The sequence below is a fragment of the Phalacrocorax aristotelis genome, chromosome 2, assembly GCF_949628215.1.
Source record: "Phalacrocorax aristotelis chromosome 2, bGulAri2.1, whole genome shotgun sequence".
Taxonomy (NCBI): Eukaryota; Metazoa; Chordata; class Aves; order Suliformes; family Phalacrocoracidae; genus Phalacrocorax; species Phalacrocorax aristotelis.
Genome location: NC_134277.1, coordinates 139,923,309 through 139,940,698, shown reverse-complemented (window position 1 = coordinate 139,940,698; position 17,390 = coordinate 139,923,309). Strand labels below are relative to the sequence as shown.

The 17,390-nt window shown below is 41.3% G+C and overlaps 1 protein-coding gene across 2 annotated transcripts in view; it reads right to left on the bottom strand.

Annotated features, from left to right (window-relative positions):
- Positions 1–15,037, bottom strand: part of RIPK2 (receptor interacting serine/threonine kinase 2) — a 35,821-nt gene extending 20,784 nt beyond the window's left edge. The window contains exons 1-6 of one of the 2 annotated variants that reach the window (XM_075085348.1): positions 14,670–15,037; positions 10,424–10,577; positions 9,062–9,217; positions 4,715–4,872; positions 1,533–1,582; positions 1,030–1,191 (exon numbers count right to left, since the gene is read on the bottom strand). In XM_075085348.1, coding sequence (XP_074941449.1) covers positions 1,030–1,191; positions 1,533–1,582; positions 4,715–4,872; positions 9,062–9,217; positions 10,424–10,577; positions 14,670–14,857 — 868 coding nt within the window. In that variant the 5' untranslated portion in view covers positions 14,858–15,037. Of the gene's footprint in view, positions 1–1,029; positions 1,192–1,532; positions 1,583–4,714; positions 4,873–9,061; positions 9,218–10,423; positions 10,578–14,461; positions 14,532–14,669 lie in introns of those variants that run through there. The other variant, XM_075085349.1, reaches the window with a different exon arrangement.
- Between the last annotated feature and the right edge of the window lie 2,353 nt (positions 15,038–17,390).

The following is a 17,390-nucleotide window of genomic DNA, read 5'->3' as shown; positions in this document are numbered from 1 at the left end:
ATGTTTTCTAAAGGTGTAGGGAGTAAGTTTTTAAAGCACATGCAAATTAAACAAGCACAGCGAGGCACCTGCAGGAACCACTGTTAGCTTCACAACACTGATATAGTGACCACAGCAACACTTGCAAGAACACATTTCACAGCTGAAAACAGGTAATCACTTTCTGTCAATTTTGATGGAATTACCTTTACACAATGGCCGAATGAGAGTTGAAAGTCACCACAAAATTAAGCATGTTGAAGAGAAATTGTTACGGGGGATAAATTTGGACTCAACATACATCAAGTATGTTGGTTAAGTGCAACAAACACAGGTTTGCAAAAAACAAACCAAAAGTGTTTCGGTTCACATTATGCCACTCTAACCTCTACAAGCTTACACTCAGCTTTATTCTCTAAATTCTGTAATTCACTGTAAAAAAGGCTGAAAGTATCTATATTTGGTCTCATGGTCAAAAAGCTGAACAAAGGAAAGATGGAAAGAGAGAGTTAAGTGTGTGGTTCAACCAGTCCGTGCTCAATCTGGGAGGTGGAACGGTCAAAGCGAAAGTGTCAGTGAAAAAGATTTATACTCATATGCAAACACAAGGTGAAGTCACTATAGCTTATCTGATGTGCAATTAATTGTTGGTGTGTTTGCCAGCTTGCTCATAAATCCCACAGAACTCATTACGCACTTCACTTCCCCACTTCTTAAAATAAGAAAGTTTCCTTCAACAATAAACAAAAAACCCAAGTGCAAGTAGTTAAAGAAAATATGCTTTTTTACCAGCAAATTAGAGATGGCAAATGTAAAAGACTCCAACTAACAACTTGTTTTTATGGCATACATGTAATTCCATTCACAAAAGTTTGTTTACAGACATGGTGGAAGCAGACAAGCACCTTATCATATGCACCAAGACTGAGCACATGTATCTAGGCACCTTTACCATTTCCCTTTTACATCTATAACCTTGCTCTGTAAGTACCATGTTCAATAAAAATCTGGCAATTTAAAATCTTTTCTCATTTTGCAAGGTAAACTCACTTAAGAACGATGGTCTTTCATCTGGGTTTTGTGCCCATCCGCTTCCTATCAATCTTATGATGAGCACTCGATGAGGAACGTCCATTGATAAACTTTCTTCACTTAAGTCTAGTCGCTGTCCTTGTGACACACTATACATTATCTGCAAGGGGTTTATAACTTCTGTCAAAATAGACATCATGCATTCATTAGAAATATATGCAATATAAATAGCTTACTATAGGAAGAATAATTTAGTTGCAGAAATAGTATTTATAGTTCACTAAAATAAGGTTGTGTTTCTTATTTTACAAAAAATGTATTTTTAATTCATCAAACAACACTAATTTAAAAAAAAATACAGAAAAAGAGTCCAATTTGAAAAGTAACTCAAAGGGTTTTTCAACAAGATTGCAAGTTGAATTATTAAAGTTACCCCTAAAACAAAGTCCCAGGTACCCAGGTCTCAGGTTTAGCTTTTGCATAAGGCTGGAAAAATAAATTAAAGGAAGACATGGCCTTACCTTCAAATGGCTGTTTCCTTGACATCACTTCCCACATAATAATTGCATAACTGTTTATAGTATAAAAAGTATAGAAGACATTATTTTAGATTACCAACACTTAATAACACAATGTGCTCAGCTTTACATTTTATTAAAAGCATTTTGCTAAAATGATCCCATACGCACACCCAGGACTGACTATAGCTAACCACAATGATGACTTGAATATATGAAAACTAGCAGGAATTTTAACGAGTGACTTCAACTAGAACTAGTTAATAATATTAAGTACAGAAAAGGTACATGGCATATAAATTCCTGTTCCAAATCTATACTAGCTCTGCTCTACTAATACATTGTGAATTATGTACTTGTAAGTTTAAACATCAGTACGCAAATTAAAGTGAGTCCCAGAGTCCTAACTGCTCTGGTGTGACTGCAATACTGTGGCATCTCCCCAGTCTGGGTCGACACTCTGACGTTCCCATGGGACGCAGGGTACTACCAGGGAGGATGGCATTCACCCACATCTCTGTCCCAACACAAAGTCAGACTCAGTTAAGATACGGACTTGCATCTGGGAGGTACACTCCAGCTTCCCCCCCAGATATATATGCTTCCAACATATGCAATCTTCTCTATAGGTAGAGATGTCACTTTTACATACATGATTCACTTAACAAAAGAGACTCTCAGGAAGACCACCCTGAACTATAACCAGCAGACTGAACACACATCTGCTTGCTCACACCGGTGAAATTTTTGTCCATTCACATCAACATGAATGGGAAGTGGCTCAGTGAATACAAATCTGCTCCATTTTCAGTAGACTAGTCACTCTCTTCAATCATCAGGATACATATTAAAAAAAGGTAACTTTGAATAAGTTTGTAATTTAAATTGGATTAGATAATTTAAATGAAGCATTGACTTAATTTATAAAAAAAATAATCAATACAGTCAAGGCAAATAAAATAATTCAAAAACCACAAATATGGTTTTCCTATTTAAGAACAGGAATTTGGTGTGGGGAGTAAATCTAGTAGTTCTAAAGCTAAAATGAGAAAGCAAAAAGATTTCACTGCTTAAGAGCTTAATTTCCAGTGTCAAACATATCCTTGTAAACTTACCTCTACTCCTTTATTTTTTCAGTCAAACAATTTAAAAACAGATTGCAAAGTTTTTAAAATTTTACTTCAAAAAAACTGAAATCCAATTTCCACTGACACAATAAAAATGAAATTATGCAAAGAATATTTTTTTTTTGCTAAAGAATAATACATGTTTGTTCAACTACTCAAGTAACTATACACAACGGCAGTACTTTCCTACATCACTAACAAGTACCAAATTTTGCATACAGGTTACATTTAACTGCCTCTAAGCACTGTATCATCTAACAGCTACCAGTTAGGAACAATCAAAAAAAATAAGAAAGAACAAAATAACTGATGCTTAAAATCAATCCCATAAATTGAGATTTCCTAACTGGTGATTCTGAAGTAACTTTTAATAAAATCAGTCCTCCCTGTTCAAAAGCCTGCTTTTGATGCATTCCTAAGAAATTCATGCAGGCTGATCTTTTTTTTTTTTGGCATGGCAAGTTTTTCCTTTTGTAAAAGTTAATGCTGCTTGACTGTTGTTTAAATAATTTGTTTCTTTAAGAAAGATCCTTTCTCACAAATTAGCTTCAATATCTCAACAACATTCAGCTGTATCTGCTGTGGTCAATTAATCAGATATCCAGCCTTTCATTCAGTTTGGAATCTCTCTAAAATTAAAGATTATTTTCCCGATTCTACAACACTGCAGCATACCACTTTCTGCTGATTGCCCTTTACACTATTCATGTTTTCCTTTCTTATTTCTGCTTCATAGCATCTCCTTCTGATCCTGAGCACAGATCTTCCCGTGTGACCTTTCTGGTGGTCATTTCCTTCACTGTCTCTCTACCTTCACGTCTTCCTGCCTTGCACTGCTATCCCTCTTTACGATGTTGCCTGTTTCTTTTCTCTCTTCTCAAATAACCTCTCTCCTTCCTAATTTATCAGTTTTTAAAGCTCTCCTACTGATCTTTTCCCTCTTATTTTCCTCAATTTGGTTGTTATTCCTCTGCACACATTTTTTTTCTTTCTACAAAACATTTGTCTTCCTCATATCCACACACTTATTAAGCCACCAGCCACACTTTCAAATCCTCTAAAATCTTCTTTCCCCATCATATACCATTATTCCTTTCCAATGCCTTCCTAGTCCGGAATATTGTCATCAAAAGGTGAGGAAAGCAGGTATGTTACCATCTCTATTCTTTGGACAAGAATGTCACGGAACTTTGTATGCCCCTTAAGGGTAAGGGATAATTAAGAGAAATAGTGGTCTCCCTGTAAGTCGGTATGACCCTCTGAGACTGATTCATCTCTCACCAAAATACAATCCTATCAAACATAGCTGAAGGTAAAGGTGGTAGAGTGCAACAGAGAGATGGACTTTGTGACAGTGATGTGCCTCTTCATGCCTCCTCAATCTCCATTTACACGTGACAATTCCTTCCACAATCGTTCAAGAAATCTTTGAGTGCTCCAAACCTTTTCAGATTAGCTAATTATAACTCTAATATCCTAAGAGCAATTGCCATTTTGTCATATAGATCACCACCACTTGACTACTTCCTATTCTATTACTTCTACTACTCAGAACTGACGCATGCAAATCTACCTGAACTTTCATGAAGTAAGGTATTCCTTAAGGAGATGTCTCTAAATACTTCCTCCAACCCCATACCCAATTTTTTCCTAACCACTTTCCAAAAATGATTTCTTCTTTCCCTCAATTACATTCTGTAAATTATGCTAACTGATATGCACAAAGTAGGAGGGTATGTACATTGAGATAACAGTGTGAACAGCTTTTCCTCTCCCTACATTGCCTCTATGTGTACACTTATTTGTAGAAATCAGTCTCCTCAGTCTGTTTCTGTAGTTCTAGCTTAATTTCTAGAGCATTACACTTCTCAGAGTGTTTAAAGAAACAGGTGATCAAATCCAGCTATCACTCAATTCTATTTTCCCCAATTCATTTTGCTTATACGTTTATCACACTCCTGAAAAGAGTAAAATTGCTGAAAATATTTTAAAGTCTAAGTTCAGTAAATCAAATTTGAATTCAGATTGCAAAGCCCACTTGAGAACAACATGAGTTACCTGTAGATATCGTGTTTTACACTTGCACGGGTTTTCTGACTGGGATTGTAATCTTCAGGTGGCATGTAGATAATCGTCCCTCCTTCTGGCAAAGAGGTTTCACTTCGTGATTGCGACATGGATATGACACGCCACTTTGACATGCCAAAATCTGCAATCTGGAAAGGACAAATCAGTTGTCCTGAGAAGAAAAACTGGATTTATCTGCTGACTGTTGTTAGAAATTCCTGAAATATGCCCAAATGAACAGGTCACTAAAAGTCCTTAACCTGACACACAAAAAGCATGTGGTTGTCCTAGCAACAGAGAACACCAGCTCTAGTTCAGAAAGCATTTCCAGATCATGACTCGTGCTATCCCTACAGCACTGCCCTATCCTGTTGTTCTTTTAAGGAAGGACTCATATACTCTATGGTTTGTGAATCTGCTAAGGGAGTCTGTCCTGTATAAAAGAAATAACTTTCTTTGGTTAAAAAAAATCAAACAAAAAAAATCATTGAGTACTTCTAGATCCCTGGTGGTGAAGAAAGTACAAATTTAGTATAAATCATAATAGCTCTATGTAACTTAGCTTGCAGACATCCCAAGACAGTTGGTCTCACAGAAAAATTTTAGGGCACTCCATCTCACCCCCAAAACTTTGAAATATTAATCTTGAATTAATAAATTTGATATTCTGAAATTCTGTGCTGCAAAAAGTTGCTCAATATTTTGTTTACTGTGCACTCTGGGACCTTGTCCCTTCCTACACAGTTTACAGTACACCTACATAAAGAATGAATTGACTTCAGTGTACATTCCCAGACATCCACGACCCAGGCAGCAAGATGTCAGACTAGGTTATGGGTAGGGAGACAAACAGCCAGCAGGATAAGATTGCTGGCTGAGCCGCAGTGTCTGGCATACACAGGAGAAAGATAAGCAGCCAGGTACAAGCTCTGCAATTGTCCAGCATTTGCAGAAAAGCAAAAACATTTTCAACAAAAATGCCTGTGCGAATACTGCAGCAAGATAACAGAGCATACAGTCAAAATCCACAGTGAAAAATGATCTTTTATTCTCTACATCTTACTCTCACCAAGCCTTTGTCACTGTAATTGGTTGCATCATCTTGCTCATTCAGTAGCCAGAAGCACTCCATGAATAGTGTTACTTTTGTACATATGCAATACTACTACTATTTGGCATGCATAATAACCTTCCTTGTATTTCCTGCCAGTTGTCCTAATTTAGAGAATCTTGCTTTGCACCAAAAAACCACTTAAAAACCCTAAGGACAGACTTCCAGAGACTCCTTACAAGAAGCAGGGCAGGTATGCAAGAATTAAGATCAAGATCTTCCCTTCAATTGCTCCAGCAAAGTAACTGTTCAGATGTGGTCAGGCAGAGCACCAGACCACACCAATGCTGTTAGGGATTAAAAAAAGAGTGGATAAAAAATTACTTGGACCTGTTCCCCAGTCAGGTTTATCAGGAAGCTTGAGAGATGGCAATACCAGCACAACTGAGTGGGAGGAGGTATGACCTGCTAAGGGTGTGAACGGCGGCAAAGCTGCGTAACACGCCTTGCTGCCAAGAAAAATGTCTTTGCAATGGAGAAAGAAGAAATCAGCACTGGATCTTTGATCTTTGCTCAAAGGAATCACAAAAAGATAACAACTGAAGCATTTGCCATTCAAGTATAAATTAAATGCAAAATATCTTTTATTTCTCATTTACTTGAACAGTATATTCTATCAATTTTAGAAACAGAGGATCTTTTACAAAAAAGAAAACCAAAAAAACCCAACCCTTGCAATTACAGAAGCACCTAACCATTTTGTCAGAAGTACCTTTAGTCTCTTTTTTACATCATGGCAGTGATATTTTAAAAGGCAGAATTAAGGTTTTAAACTAATTTTACTTCTCTGTGTGTGTTTGCTTACTCTAAGGAGCTTCACACAAGCCATCTTCCAACACATTCAATTTTGAAGTTACATTTTATATGCTCTCATATTGCACTACCAGAACATATACGTAAATATTGCGTGACAAATATCAAATGGTGTACTAACTTTGAATTTGACCTATCGTCCTCCAGAACAAACTTGTCTGTGCATCCCAGACAGGGACACTTCCTATTTTCTCCTCAGGAAGGGCCAGATGTAGCTACCCTTGGAAGATTATCCTATGAGAGTGTCACTGCTATTGAGTATCAGCTACTGCTATAGCACAAATAGCCCAAATTTGGGCTTTCTGGTCTTTGCAGATGGATCAAATCCACACCTGAGCAAAGCAGAGTACTCAAAAGATGTTGGTAAGTTCTGTCTGCAAGGACAGAAGAGTACAGAGTTCTCATTAGGTCTTGCAGAGAGAAAATTAGAAAGGCAAGAGCCCAGCTAGAACTCAACCTGGCCACTGTTGTAAGGGATAACCAAAAATGTTTTTACAAATACATTAACAAAAAGAGAACCAAAAAGAATCTCCATCCTCTATTGGATGTGGAGGGGAACATTGCTACTTAGGATGAAGAAAAAGGCTGAAGTACTAAATGCTGCCTTTAGCTTGGTCTTTAACTGTCAGACCAGTTATACCCAGGATATTAAGGCCCCTGAGCTGGAAGGCAGGGACAGGGAGCAGAATAAATCCCCCATAATCCAGAACAAAGAGGTTATGACCTGCCGCACCACATGGGCACTCACAAGTCTATGGGGCCAGATGGGATCCACCCGAGAGTACTGAGGGAGCTGGCAGAGGAGCTCACCAAGTCACTCTCCATCATTTATCAGCAGTCCTGGTTAACACGGGAGGTCCCAGATGACTGGAGGCTTCCAATGTGACGCCCATCTAAGAAGAAGGGCCAGAAGGAGGATCCGGGGAACCACAGGCCTGTCAGCGTGACCTCGGTAGTGGGGAAGGCTATGGAGCAATACATACTGAGTGAGCTCACCAGGCAAGTGCAGGACAACCAGGGGATCAGGCCCAGCCAGCATGGCTTCATGAAAGGCAGGTCCTGCCTGACCAACCTGATCTCCTTCTATGACCAGGTGGCCTGCCTAGTGGATGAGGGAAAGGCTGTGGACATTGTCTCCTTGGACTTTAGCAAAGGCTTGGACACTGTCTCCCACTGCATCCACCTAGAGAAGCTGGAGGCTCATGGCTTAGACAGGTGTACTCTTCGCTGGGTAAGAAACTGGCTGGATGACAAGCCCAGAGAGTTGTGGTGAATGGAGCTAAATCCAGTTGGTGGTCAGTCAGAAGCGGGGTTCCCAAGGGCTCAGCCTTGTTTAATATCTTTATCAATGATCTGGATGAGGGGATCGAGTGCATCCTCAGTAAGTTTGCAGACGACACCAAGTTGGGCAGGGGTGCTGATCTGCTCGAGGGTAGGAAGGCTCTGCAGAGGGATCTGGACAGGCTGGATCATTGGGCCAGAGCCAACTGTATGAGGTTCAACAAGGCCAAGTGCTGGGTCCTGCACTTGGGACACAACAACCCCATGCAACGCTACAGGCTTGGGGAAGAGTGGCTGGAAAGCTCCCAGCTGAGAAGGACCTGGGGGTGTTGGTCGACAGCTGGCTGAACATGAGCCAGCAGTGTGCCCAGGTGGCCAAGGAGGCCAACAGCATCCTGGCTTGTATCAGGAATCGTGTGGCCAGCAGGAGCAGGGAAGTGATCGTGCCCCTGTACTCAGCACTGGTGAGGCCACACCTTGAACACTGTTTTCAGTTTGGGGCCCCTGAGTTCAAGAAGGACACTGAGTTGCTGGAGCATGTCCAAAGAAGAGCAATGAAGCTGGTGAAGGGTCTGGAGAACAAGTCTTAGGACGAGAGGTTGAGGGAACTGGGGTTGTTTATTCTGGAGAAGAGGAGGCTGAGAGGAGACCTTATCGCTCTCTGCAACTACCTGAAAGGAGGTTGTAGTGAGGTGGGTGTTGGTCTCTTGTCCCAAGATACTAGTCATAGGATGAGAGGAAATGGCTTGAAGTTGCATCAGGGGAGGTTTAGGTTGGATATTGGGATATTGGATATTAGGAAAAATTTCTTTCCTGAAAGAGTGGTCAGGCATTGGAACAGGCTGCCCAGAGAGGTGGTGGTGTCACCATCCCTGGACGTGTTCAAAAACCTTGTAGATGTGGCACTTCAGGACATGGTTTAGGAAGCATGGTAGTATTGGGTTGACAGTTGGACTTGATGATCTTAGAGGTCTTTTCCAACCTTAATAATTCTATGATTCTATTCTAAGAAAACATCTGGCATACAATTACGTCCTCTATATGGCTGCATCCTCACTCTTCCTCCTCTACAATAATTAAATCACTTTCACTCATTCTGGATGCTGGAGAACATAAGAATTGAAGAACTCTACCTTGACATGAAACTCATCGTCCAGCAAAATATTCTGAGTTTTCAAGTCATGGTGCAGCAATGGAGGATTCATGTTGTGCAAATAGTTTACTCCCAAAGCAATTTCATAAAGAATGCGGAATCGCAGGCACCAGGGAATGCTGGGATAGACATCTTTCTGCCAAGATAAAACCACAAAACGGAATATAATCCTCTATTCAGATCTATCAACACAACACAAACTGTTTCATAATAAGAAGAAAGTGACTTGGACCAGCTGTAATCTTTTAAAACATATGTTTTTTTAAGGATTTCATGTAATTTAACTGAGAATTAAGACTGGTTAGCTGTTAAAACAAATATATAAATTCTAATTATGCAGTGTTGTTTCCGTTCCCTGGCATTTACATAGTATAGTTCATAACTGATATACATGATGTAGGACATTTACTATATTACTCATTCACATGAAAATATGATTTAGAGATGAACTCCTGTATGAAACTTGCAATCCACAGATATAAGTACTACACATAGAAGCCAAGAGTCATATCTTCAACTGACATTGGGACAAAAAAAAAAAGTTGTGGTGAAACTAAGCACAAAATACTACCTCTATAAATATTAACAAACCAAGAAAAAGGCATTAAAACTCAGCTGAAATCTTAAAACTTACATTGACACTAATGCCGCTATGAAAAACACACAGCTGAGCCCTCAGAGGCATTAGCTACATACTGATTAAAGGTACAGACAAGACTGCAGTGCTGTTGGGACACAACTGCAGTAGCTTTACAGCAGCAATACCGGATGCTCAGACCAAACTAATGGGAGCAGCTGCGACTTCCTGTAGCTGCGACTACAGGAGAACTTACTCCTGAGAGTAAGATCTGGTAGAAATATCCATATTGTGTTTAGATTATCAACATTTGACTTCTATAAACTAAAGCAAAAATATTCTTTCTTCTTCTTTTTTTTTTTTTTTTTTTAAATACAGATTCAGATTCAGGCAAAAACCTGATCTTTGTGTAATATTTACATTGGCAATAATTCTGACACCCAGGATGAAGTAAGTGTGAGTATTTCAGCTTCAAATTACAGAATAACAGAGATTTTTGAAGTAATTGTAGATGGTAATTCAGCATGAAGCCAGCTATAGGTCACAAAACTAACGGAAAAAGTGTAATAAAACAAAAGTCTGCTGAGTTTGGTTGTCTTTTTTGGAATACAGGAAGTCTACCCCAGCACCAAATGAAAATTACTGTCCTTTAATTTGAAATATTAGTAATAATGTACTTTACTATACTACTTCCCTTAAGTATGGAAATCACAATCTGTTTGAAACAACCAGGGATTGTATTTAAAGACTGTCAAGTACACTTACCCCATGTAAAAGCTGGTTTAACGACCCATTTATCATGTATTCTGTTACTATCCCCAGAAATTCAGGCTCATTGCAAATTCCCAAAATTGGCAGAATGTAACTAAACCTTGCTTTGTGTAATATCTCTGCTTCTTTTAGAAGGTGGTTTCTATCACTTAAAGACAAGAAAACAAACAAACAAAAGTTACCATACCAATACTAAGAAACTCCAAGCAAATATTGGGTTCACCCTCTTAAAAAAATTACATCTCTTATGTCTGTCAATATGGTCTCTTAAAAAAAATTATGCAGTACCACCACCTTTCACCACTTGTTTCCTACTGCGCTGTTTTGATAACAAGATACTGTTAAGAAAAATGAGAATCTGCAAATGCAAATACAAGATAGGTCCCCCAGTTTTGTTGTACCACACAAATCTATTTCCATCACACATTTCATCCATGTTTCCAGTAAATAAGGATACAGTCAGAATTCCAATTTTTCACCATCCTGTGTAACCATAATGGTAATAACCAACTACATGTGTCCTATTTTACTGCTCAGCTTCAAACCCTGAGTTTTCACTGAGGCCTAGTATTAACCTAACAGAGTGGAGATTCTAATACTCGCAATTCCCCAACCATTTAAATTCAGTGGACACTGATGTGCACTAAAATAATATGGTTAAAGGAATGCACCTTCAGTTTCTGAAGGGAAAGGAATGACCAACTATGTTTTGTTTTCACATAAATTGTTTCTTCAAATTGGGCCCCTGCTTTGAATCACCCTCTGGAAAAAACATTCATTGTGTCATGGTTTTAGCTGGGATAGAGTTAATTTTTCTTCACTGCAGCTGGCACAGTGCTATGTTTTGGACTCAGTATGAAAACAATGTTGAGATAACACACAGGTGTTTTGGTTGTTGCTGGGTAGCGCTTGTACTAGTCAAGGACTTTTCCAGCTTCCCATGCTCTGCCAGGTGCACAAGAAGCTGGGAGGGGAGGGGGCACAGCTAAGAGAGCGGATTCAAACTGGCCAAAGGGATATTCCGTGTCATGTAACGTCATGCCCAGTATGTTAATTGGGGAGAGCTGGCCAGGGGAAGCAGACATCATGGCTTGGGGACAGGCAGCATCAGTTGGCAGGTGCTGAGTGGTTGCATCGCTTGTGGGTTTTTTTTTCTTTTTGTTTTTTTTTCAGGCTTCACTTCTCTCTCTCTTTATTTTCCGATTTATTATATTATCATTATCATTATTACCATTATTACTATTACTGTTTTGTTTTAATTATTAAACTGTTCTTATCTCAACCCACGAGTTTTCTTGCTTTAGCTCTTCTGATTCTCTCCCCCATCCCACAGGGATGGGGGGTGTAAGTGAGTGGCTGCATGGTGTTTAGTTGCTGACTGGGGCTGAACCACGACACACTGGTTGCATAGGAAGCAGGAAGGGACCAACCTCATGATGTCTGGACACCTGAATTTGGCTGTATGAGAATGCTTTCTGTCACATCAAACCTCCTCATAAATATGCATTTGATGCATCTTTACAAATTCAGAATTTGCAGTATGTGGATTCAGGAAGCTCAAGTTTTATTCAAGAATCTATCTATCCCTAAAAATGATAAACGCTTCTATCCCTAAAAATGCTAAACTTTTTGGTACGCTTTATATCTCAAATGTTCTTGAAAAAAAATGGGTTTGTTGTCAGTGAGGATACTTGGACCATGAAGGATAATTCTAAGAAAAAAAGATTTAAATTTTATACCAGCGGAGACTGGTACAGGTACAAGTACATGACTAGGATATCCAAATACAGGACTTTTACAGCATACCTAAGACTGATCCTTTGGATATGAGCCAGTCTGATTCAGAAGCAATACAGCTGTCTTGGGGAATGGCTGCGTACAAGCCAGGGCTATGCCCATCATGATTTGCTCAGCACAGTGCCAAGTCAATGTGGCTATACAGCTCCCAGGTGAGAGCTGGCTTACATCCATCAATCTTAGGGCACACATTGCAGAGCTCATGTCAGTCTGGGCCCATTGATGTAGATCTAGGCCTCACAAAGAAAAGACTGTCAGAGCATATGGGGGAAAAGAGGAAGCCTGGAGAACTAAAGCCTCCTGCTTTTACAACAGGAAAACTTTGAATTTAGATGAATGTGAAACTAAGGGCAATTGTTGGTCCTTATCTAGGTGGTGGAGAAAGCCTTTTATTATGGGAAACTCTAGGAAATGATCAAAGTGAAAAGGCAGCCTTCAAGAAAAGCATGAGACAAAAGCCACAATTCCCTCCCTTCCTCCCTCTCTCCAGAAAAGGCTAGATTTGAGAAAGCTAGGGGTTTTCCTAGACTGTGAGGCACAGATGCATGGGATTCAGCTGTAGCCAGGAAATGAATTGCAACATATTGAGGTCTATTCCTGGGTCTGTAAGTCACTTCACCTTTGTCTGCTCCATACCCGAAGAGCATTGAGTAATGCCTACATTAGTACAAGCCCACAATATCTTCTAAACTGGCTTTGCTGTTTGGCTGGTTACACACCAGGTTCTGGGATACACAGCACGGGCTTCCTGTTTGGGGATAATTCCGTGAACTCTTCCCTTTTCTTGACAGTATTTACAGAATGGCATCTTATGTTGCCTGCTATACAACCAACAAACCACTTGCTGCAGAGACTTGGGTATAACAGATTTCTTTGAGCTTTTGGTCTTTTGATAGCATTTCCAAGCTTCGCATGATATATGCTAGGCGGCTGAATTATTTTTATTATCTCAGTTGCTCTTTTCATCATAATTTCATGGGTTAGATGTTACACTAATCTAAATTCTGGCAAGGCTAAAAACAATATTTGTTGTTTTCTCACAGCTGAGCTCAGAGGATAAATGTATTTCTGATTAGCAGAGATTTAAGCAGTCATTTAAATTAAAGAAAAAAACACCAACAATAAACTTATCAGAGAACGTAATATTCCTACTTAAAAACATAACTGAGCTTCCATTTCATTCTGGCAAGATTTCAGAGATAAAGCCTGTGTATACATACCTGTGGAGTAAGAGGTGAGATAGCTTAAAACAATGTATCTTATATTCTAGCATACTGGGTCACAAAACTAGAAGCCTTGTTATTTTGAGTGAAGCTATTCTGCCTGAATGCCTAATACCAGATCAAAGAAAGCTGAACTGATTAAATACACCCAGGTAAGACACAAGAGGCAGGCGTACAGGCTTCAGACAGCCTAAAAAGAGGCAAATTTGCATTGATATGATAAAAAAAAAATTGGCACTACAGACAGTAAACACGGCAGAGATGAATGAAAAGTTATCACCTGCTGCACCCTGAAATCGAGTGACAGCTCCTACAATAAACATGCTGTCACTCGGGCCCCAGGAAAATGGGGAACCGTGACTGCTACAAGTTGAAGAGCTAATGGAAAATATCAGTTGTACGTGGGGACTTACAAGCCTGTTATTTTAAATTAGCTTCTCTCAGTACTGAGAGATCTGGGGGAAAAAAAAATAATCAATGGTGCATTGTCCCGGAGTAGCTTCTTCTAGGACCTAGAAGCAGCCTCTAGTGGATACAGTAGTATATTCCTTATATTCTCTTTGTCTCTTTCTATAAAGAACGAATCTAGAGTAATCTCTGTATTTTAATATCCCACGGATATGTCAGCCAAACGGTTGGTAACCAACAGACCCAGACAGAAGCTGAACCGTGCAACTCCCACCTTGAGGAGGGACCAAGGTGTGCACTGCAGAAGGAAAAAAAAAAAACCTTCAAAAGAAGCAACCTGCTTCTCACACGCTGAGAGTGAAACCACCCATTTTCAATGACCGAAAGAGAGGAAGCTCCGAGGCTGGTACGTGCTCTCTCATCGCTCCAGCTGAATCAGTCTTCATGGAACCTCCTTCGCCCCTGGATTTAAAGCAGCGCTGCCTAACAAGACACCCACTCTGACCCACCAACCGGAGAAACCCACGCCAGCACCTTCGCCGTGGCTGCTCAACCCACGCCCGGCACAACCCGGGTTCCATCACCCCGTGGCCGCTTTACCCACCGACGGGACGCAACCACGGAGTGTCCCGGGCAAAGAGAGGACGTGGGACCCCCTTCCTGGTTTAGGGGAAAGGCGGATTCAGCTCAGTCCTTCCCCACGGGGCGGGTGGGGTTAGGGGCATGATGGGGGTGCCCCCTCACCCGGTAGCCGCACCTCCCCCCTCCCCGCGATGTCCCATGCCGGTGGTCCCCCTCCTTACCCCCGTTACCTGTCTAGCAGTGGTCCCTGCAGGCATTTGAGGGCCACCGGGACCCTCCAGTCAGCGTGCCGGGCGGCGGACACGGTACCGTAGGCGCCACGGCTGATGAAACGCAAATCCGAGAGTTTGTTGGAGGAGATGGAGGGAAGGGCGTAGCTGATGGCGCCCGGCCGGCCTCCGCCATCCCCGCCGCTCATCCTCGCACTCCGCCGCCGGGGGCGGCCGCGCCGCCTCTCCGCCGGGCGCCGCGGAGCCCAAAGCGCCGCTCCTCTGGCCCTCCTTCCCGCCTCGTCTCGCCCCCTCCCCAACGACTCCCGGGTCTGGGTCCGCCTCCTCTCCGCTCCGCCGCCAGCCCGCTCCTCCTTCAGCCCCACGGAGGAACGACTTCCCTTCCCCGCGGGAAACGGGTTCCCGCGTCGGGGAAGGCGGAGCCGCCGCGATGAGTCCTTCGGGGAGGAGGAAGCCGGGAGCGAGTCGGTCCCCCGGCAGAGCCGTGCCGGGGCACCAGCCGCCTCCTCCTTCGGGGGAGCCGGGAGGCATCCCCCGGGCCGGAGGGGAGGGGGGGAAGCATCCCCCTCGGTCCCGGAGGCGGGCGGGGAATGTGTTATTTCGTTTCCCGAAAGACGACGCGGGATGCCCGGCCGGGAGCGCCGCCGCCCTCCGGAGCTGTGATTTGTGCGTTTCCGAGTGTATATACACTGCTCAGGTGAAGCGAGAGGGGAGTTGGCTTTTCCACTCGCTTGTCTCCTCCATGTCTGTCCTAGACAGAGTTTTCAGGATAGTGGCGTTTCAAAAATGTAATTTCGAAATTTCCAGAAAGCGCAAGTTCACCCTTGCCTGCGCTCAGAGTGAGCTGCCTGATCGGCGGGGGCGCCTGTGCTAGCTTTACGCAAGGGTTACGCAGGAAGGCTTTTGCAGGGCCAGTTCACCAAGTCAGCTTCTCATAAACTAACAAAATGCTTTAGAGTTGGAAGTCTGTAGCTTTCCACAAGGAGTGACAGTTCTGCTGGATGAAATGGAAGTAAATAGAGCACATCCCTCACTTTTCCATGTGTGGATCTTCTGCTGAACGTGTGGCTTTTCACCTCTCCTCTTTGCCCAGTAACAGCTAGGGACTAGAGAATGAGGGGAAGGAGCTAAGATTTGAGGCTATGATGTTGTGCAATGTTTCACAGCATGCATTTTAAAGCACGGCAATTATTTTTCGGTTCTGCCTAGGTCCTAGTGCTTTAGATAGCTTTGCTCTGCTTTTCCTATTTTCTTATATCTTGGACAATTAACATTCTCCAAATGCTGCAGCATCACTAACATACTGGGCAGCCATATAAAGCAAGTGCTGAGTTACTCTATTTTCACTTTTTGTTTAGCCCATGTCCTTCAGACACACTAGGTGCTTTCCCAGAAGTGTAATTTTGATGCAGTGTTTGCAATATGCAGGTTTTGGGTATTTGCTGATGCAAATCCCTCTCTGTATTTACCATGTCATTAGTACTATTTGTCATACTATTTCAACTTTGATATATAAGAAAGATTTTGTTTCCTAAAGAAAATAGTATGCAATGGACATACACAGTCAGCATGGCCTAAAAAAACACAGTGTAAATACATATTTATGGTATTTCCCATTAAGAGATTACGAATGTCACTATACTAAAAATTTTAAGATACCGTACAAAAAGTTATTTGCGCATCTTGTTGCTGTGTATTGTGTTGATTTCATGTATATTTATAATTTTAAATATACTAACTTAAAAAATGTGTCTGTAAAAAATGACATTGGTAACAGTGCCAAGAGTATTATGACAGTCGTTTATCTAACTAGTTGTTTTGTTATAAAATGTAGAGAGATTTTGTGGCTGACAGTGTTATGTATTGCCTGAAGAGCCTGTCCATTTCCGTTGATGTCAGTGGGTCTTGGACCATGCTAAGACAGCGCTGGGCTAGTTTCTGCTAGCTGAGTAGAAGCAATATTAACATTTTCATCACAGTAAAGGAATACGGGATAAGTAACAGGAACAAGTAGTTAGTTTCTCCCTTCTACAGACCTTTAGGAATTTTGTCAGCGTTTGAAGGCAAGCTGGCTAGTAAGGGTGGAAAAGGAAGAGGAATGCTCCATTTGATCTGAGTTCTGTGGCTGTAGTGCTGAGGTGAGCTGTATGTTTTGTTGGCACACAAAAACAGAAGTTCCAAAAAGATAAATTGGTGACTTGGAGTTCCCAAGACAGAAAGGGGCTTCCAAGGGAAAAATAAGAGGAAATCATTACTGCTTCTGGAAACCCCGCTTTTTTGTTTTGTTTTGTTTTGTTTTGTTTTGTTTTGTTTTGTTTTGTTTTGTTTTGTTTTGTTTTGTTTTGTTAGTATATTCTCTCAAATGACACAAATGGCATCACAGCTGGCTTAAGTTTTCATTGTTAAAGTTATGTGGCATAAACTGCAGCTAAAATACAAATTAATTGCAGTGCAAATTAAAGTTTAAAATATTCCTTTGAGATTGTGTTGAAACTGTTAACTGTTGTAAAACTCAAATACAACGTGACGTCAATTGAAGTAGTGTATGTGGTGTTCTGATTTTTTGATTAACTGTATAAATGTCTTTAAATCAGTGCTGCAATGGCGTTCAGGAAAGCCATGTAACAATTCCTGTTGACTTTCTGTTTCCAACTGTAAATTAGGTTGCAGCCTCATATCTGAGAGACTTGTATTACACTTACTCATGGTACGTGCAGTTGA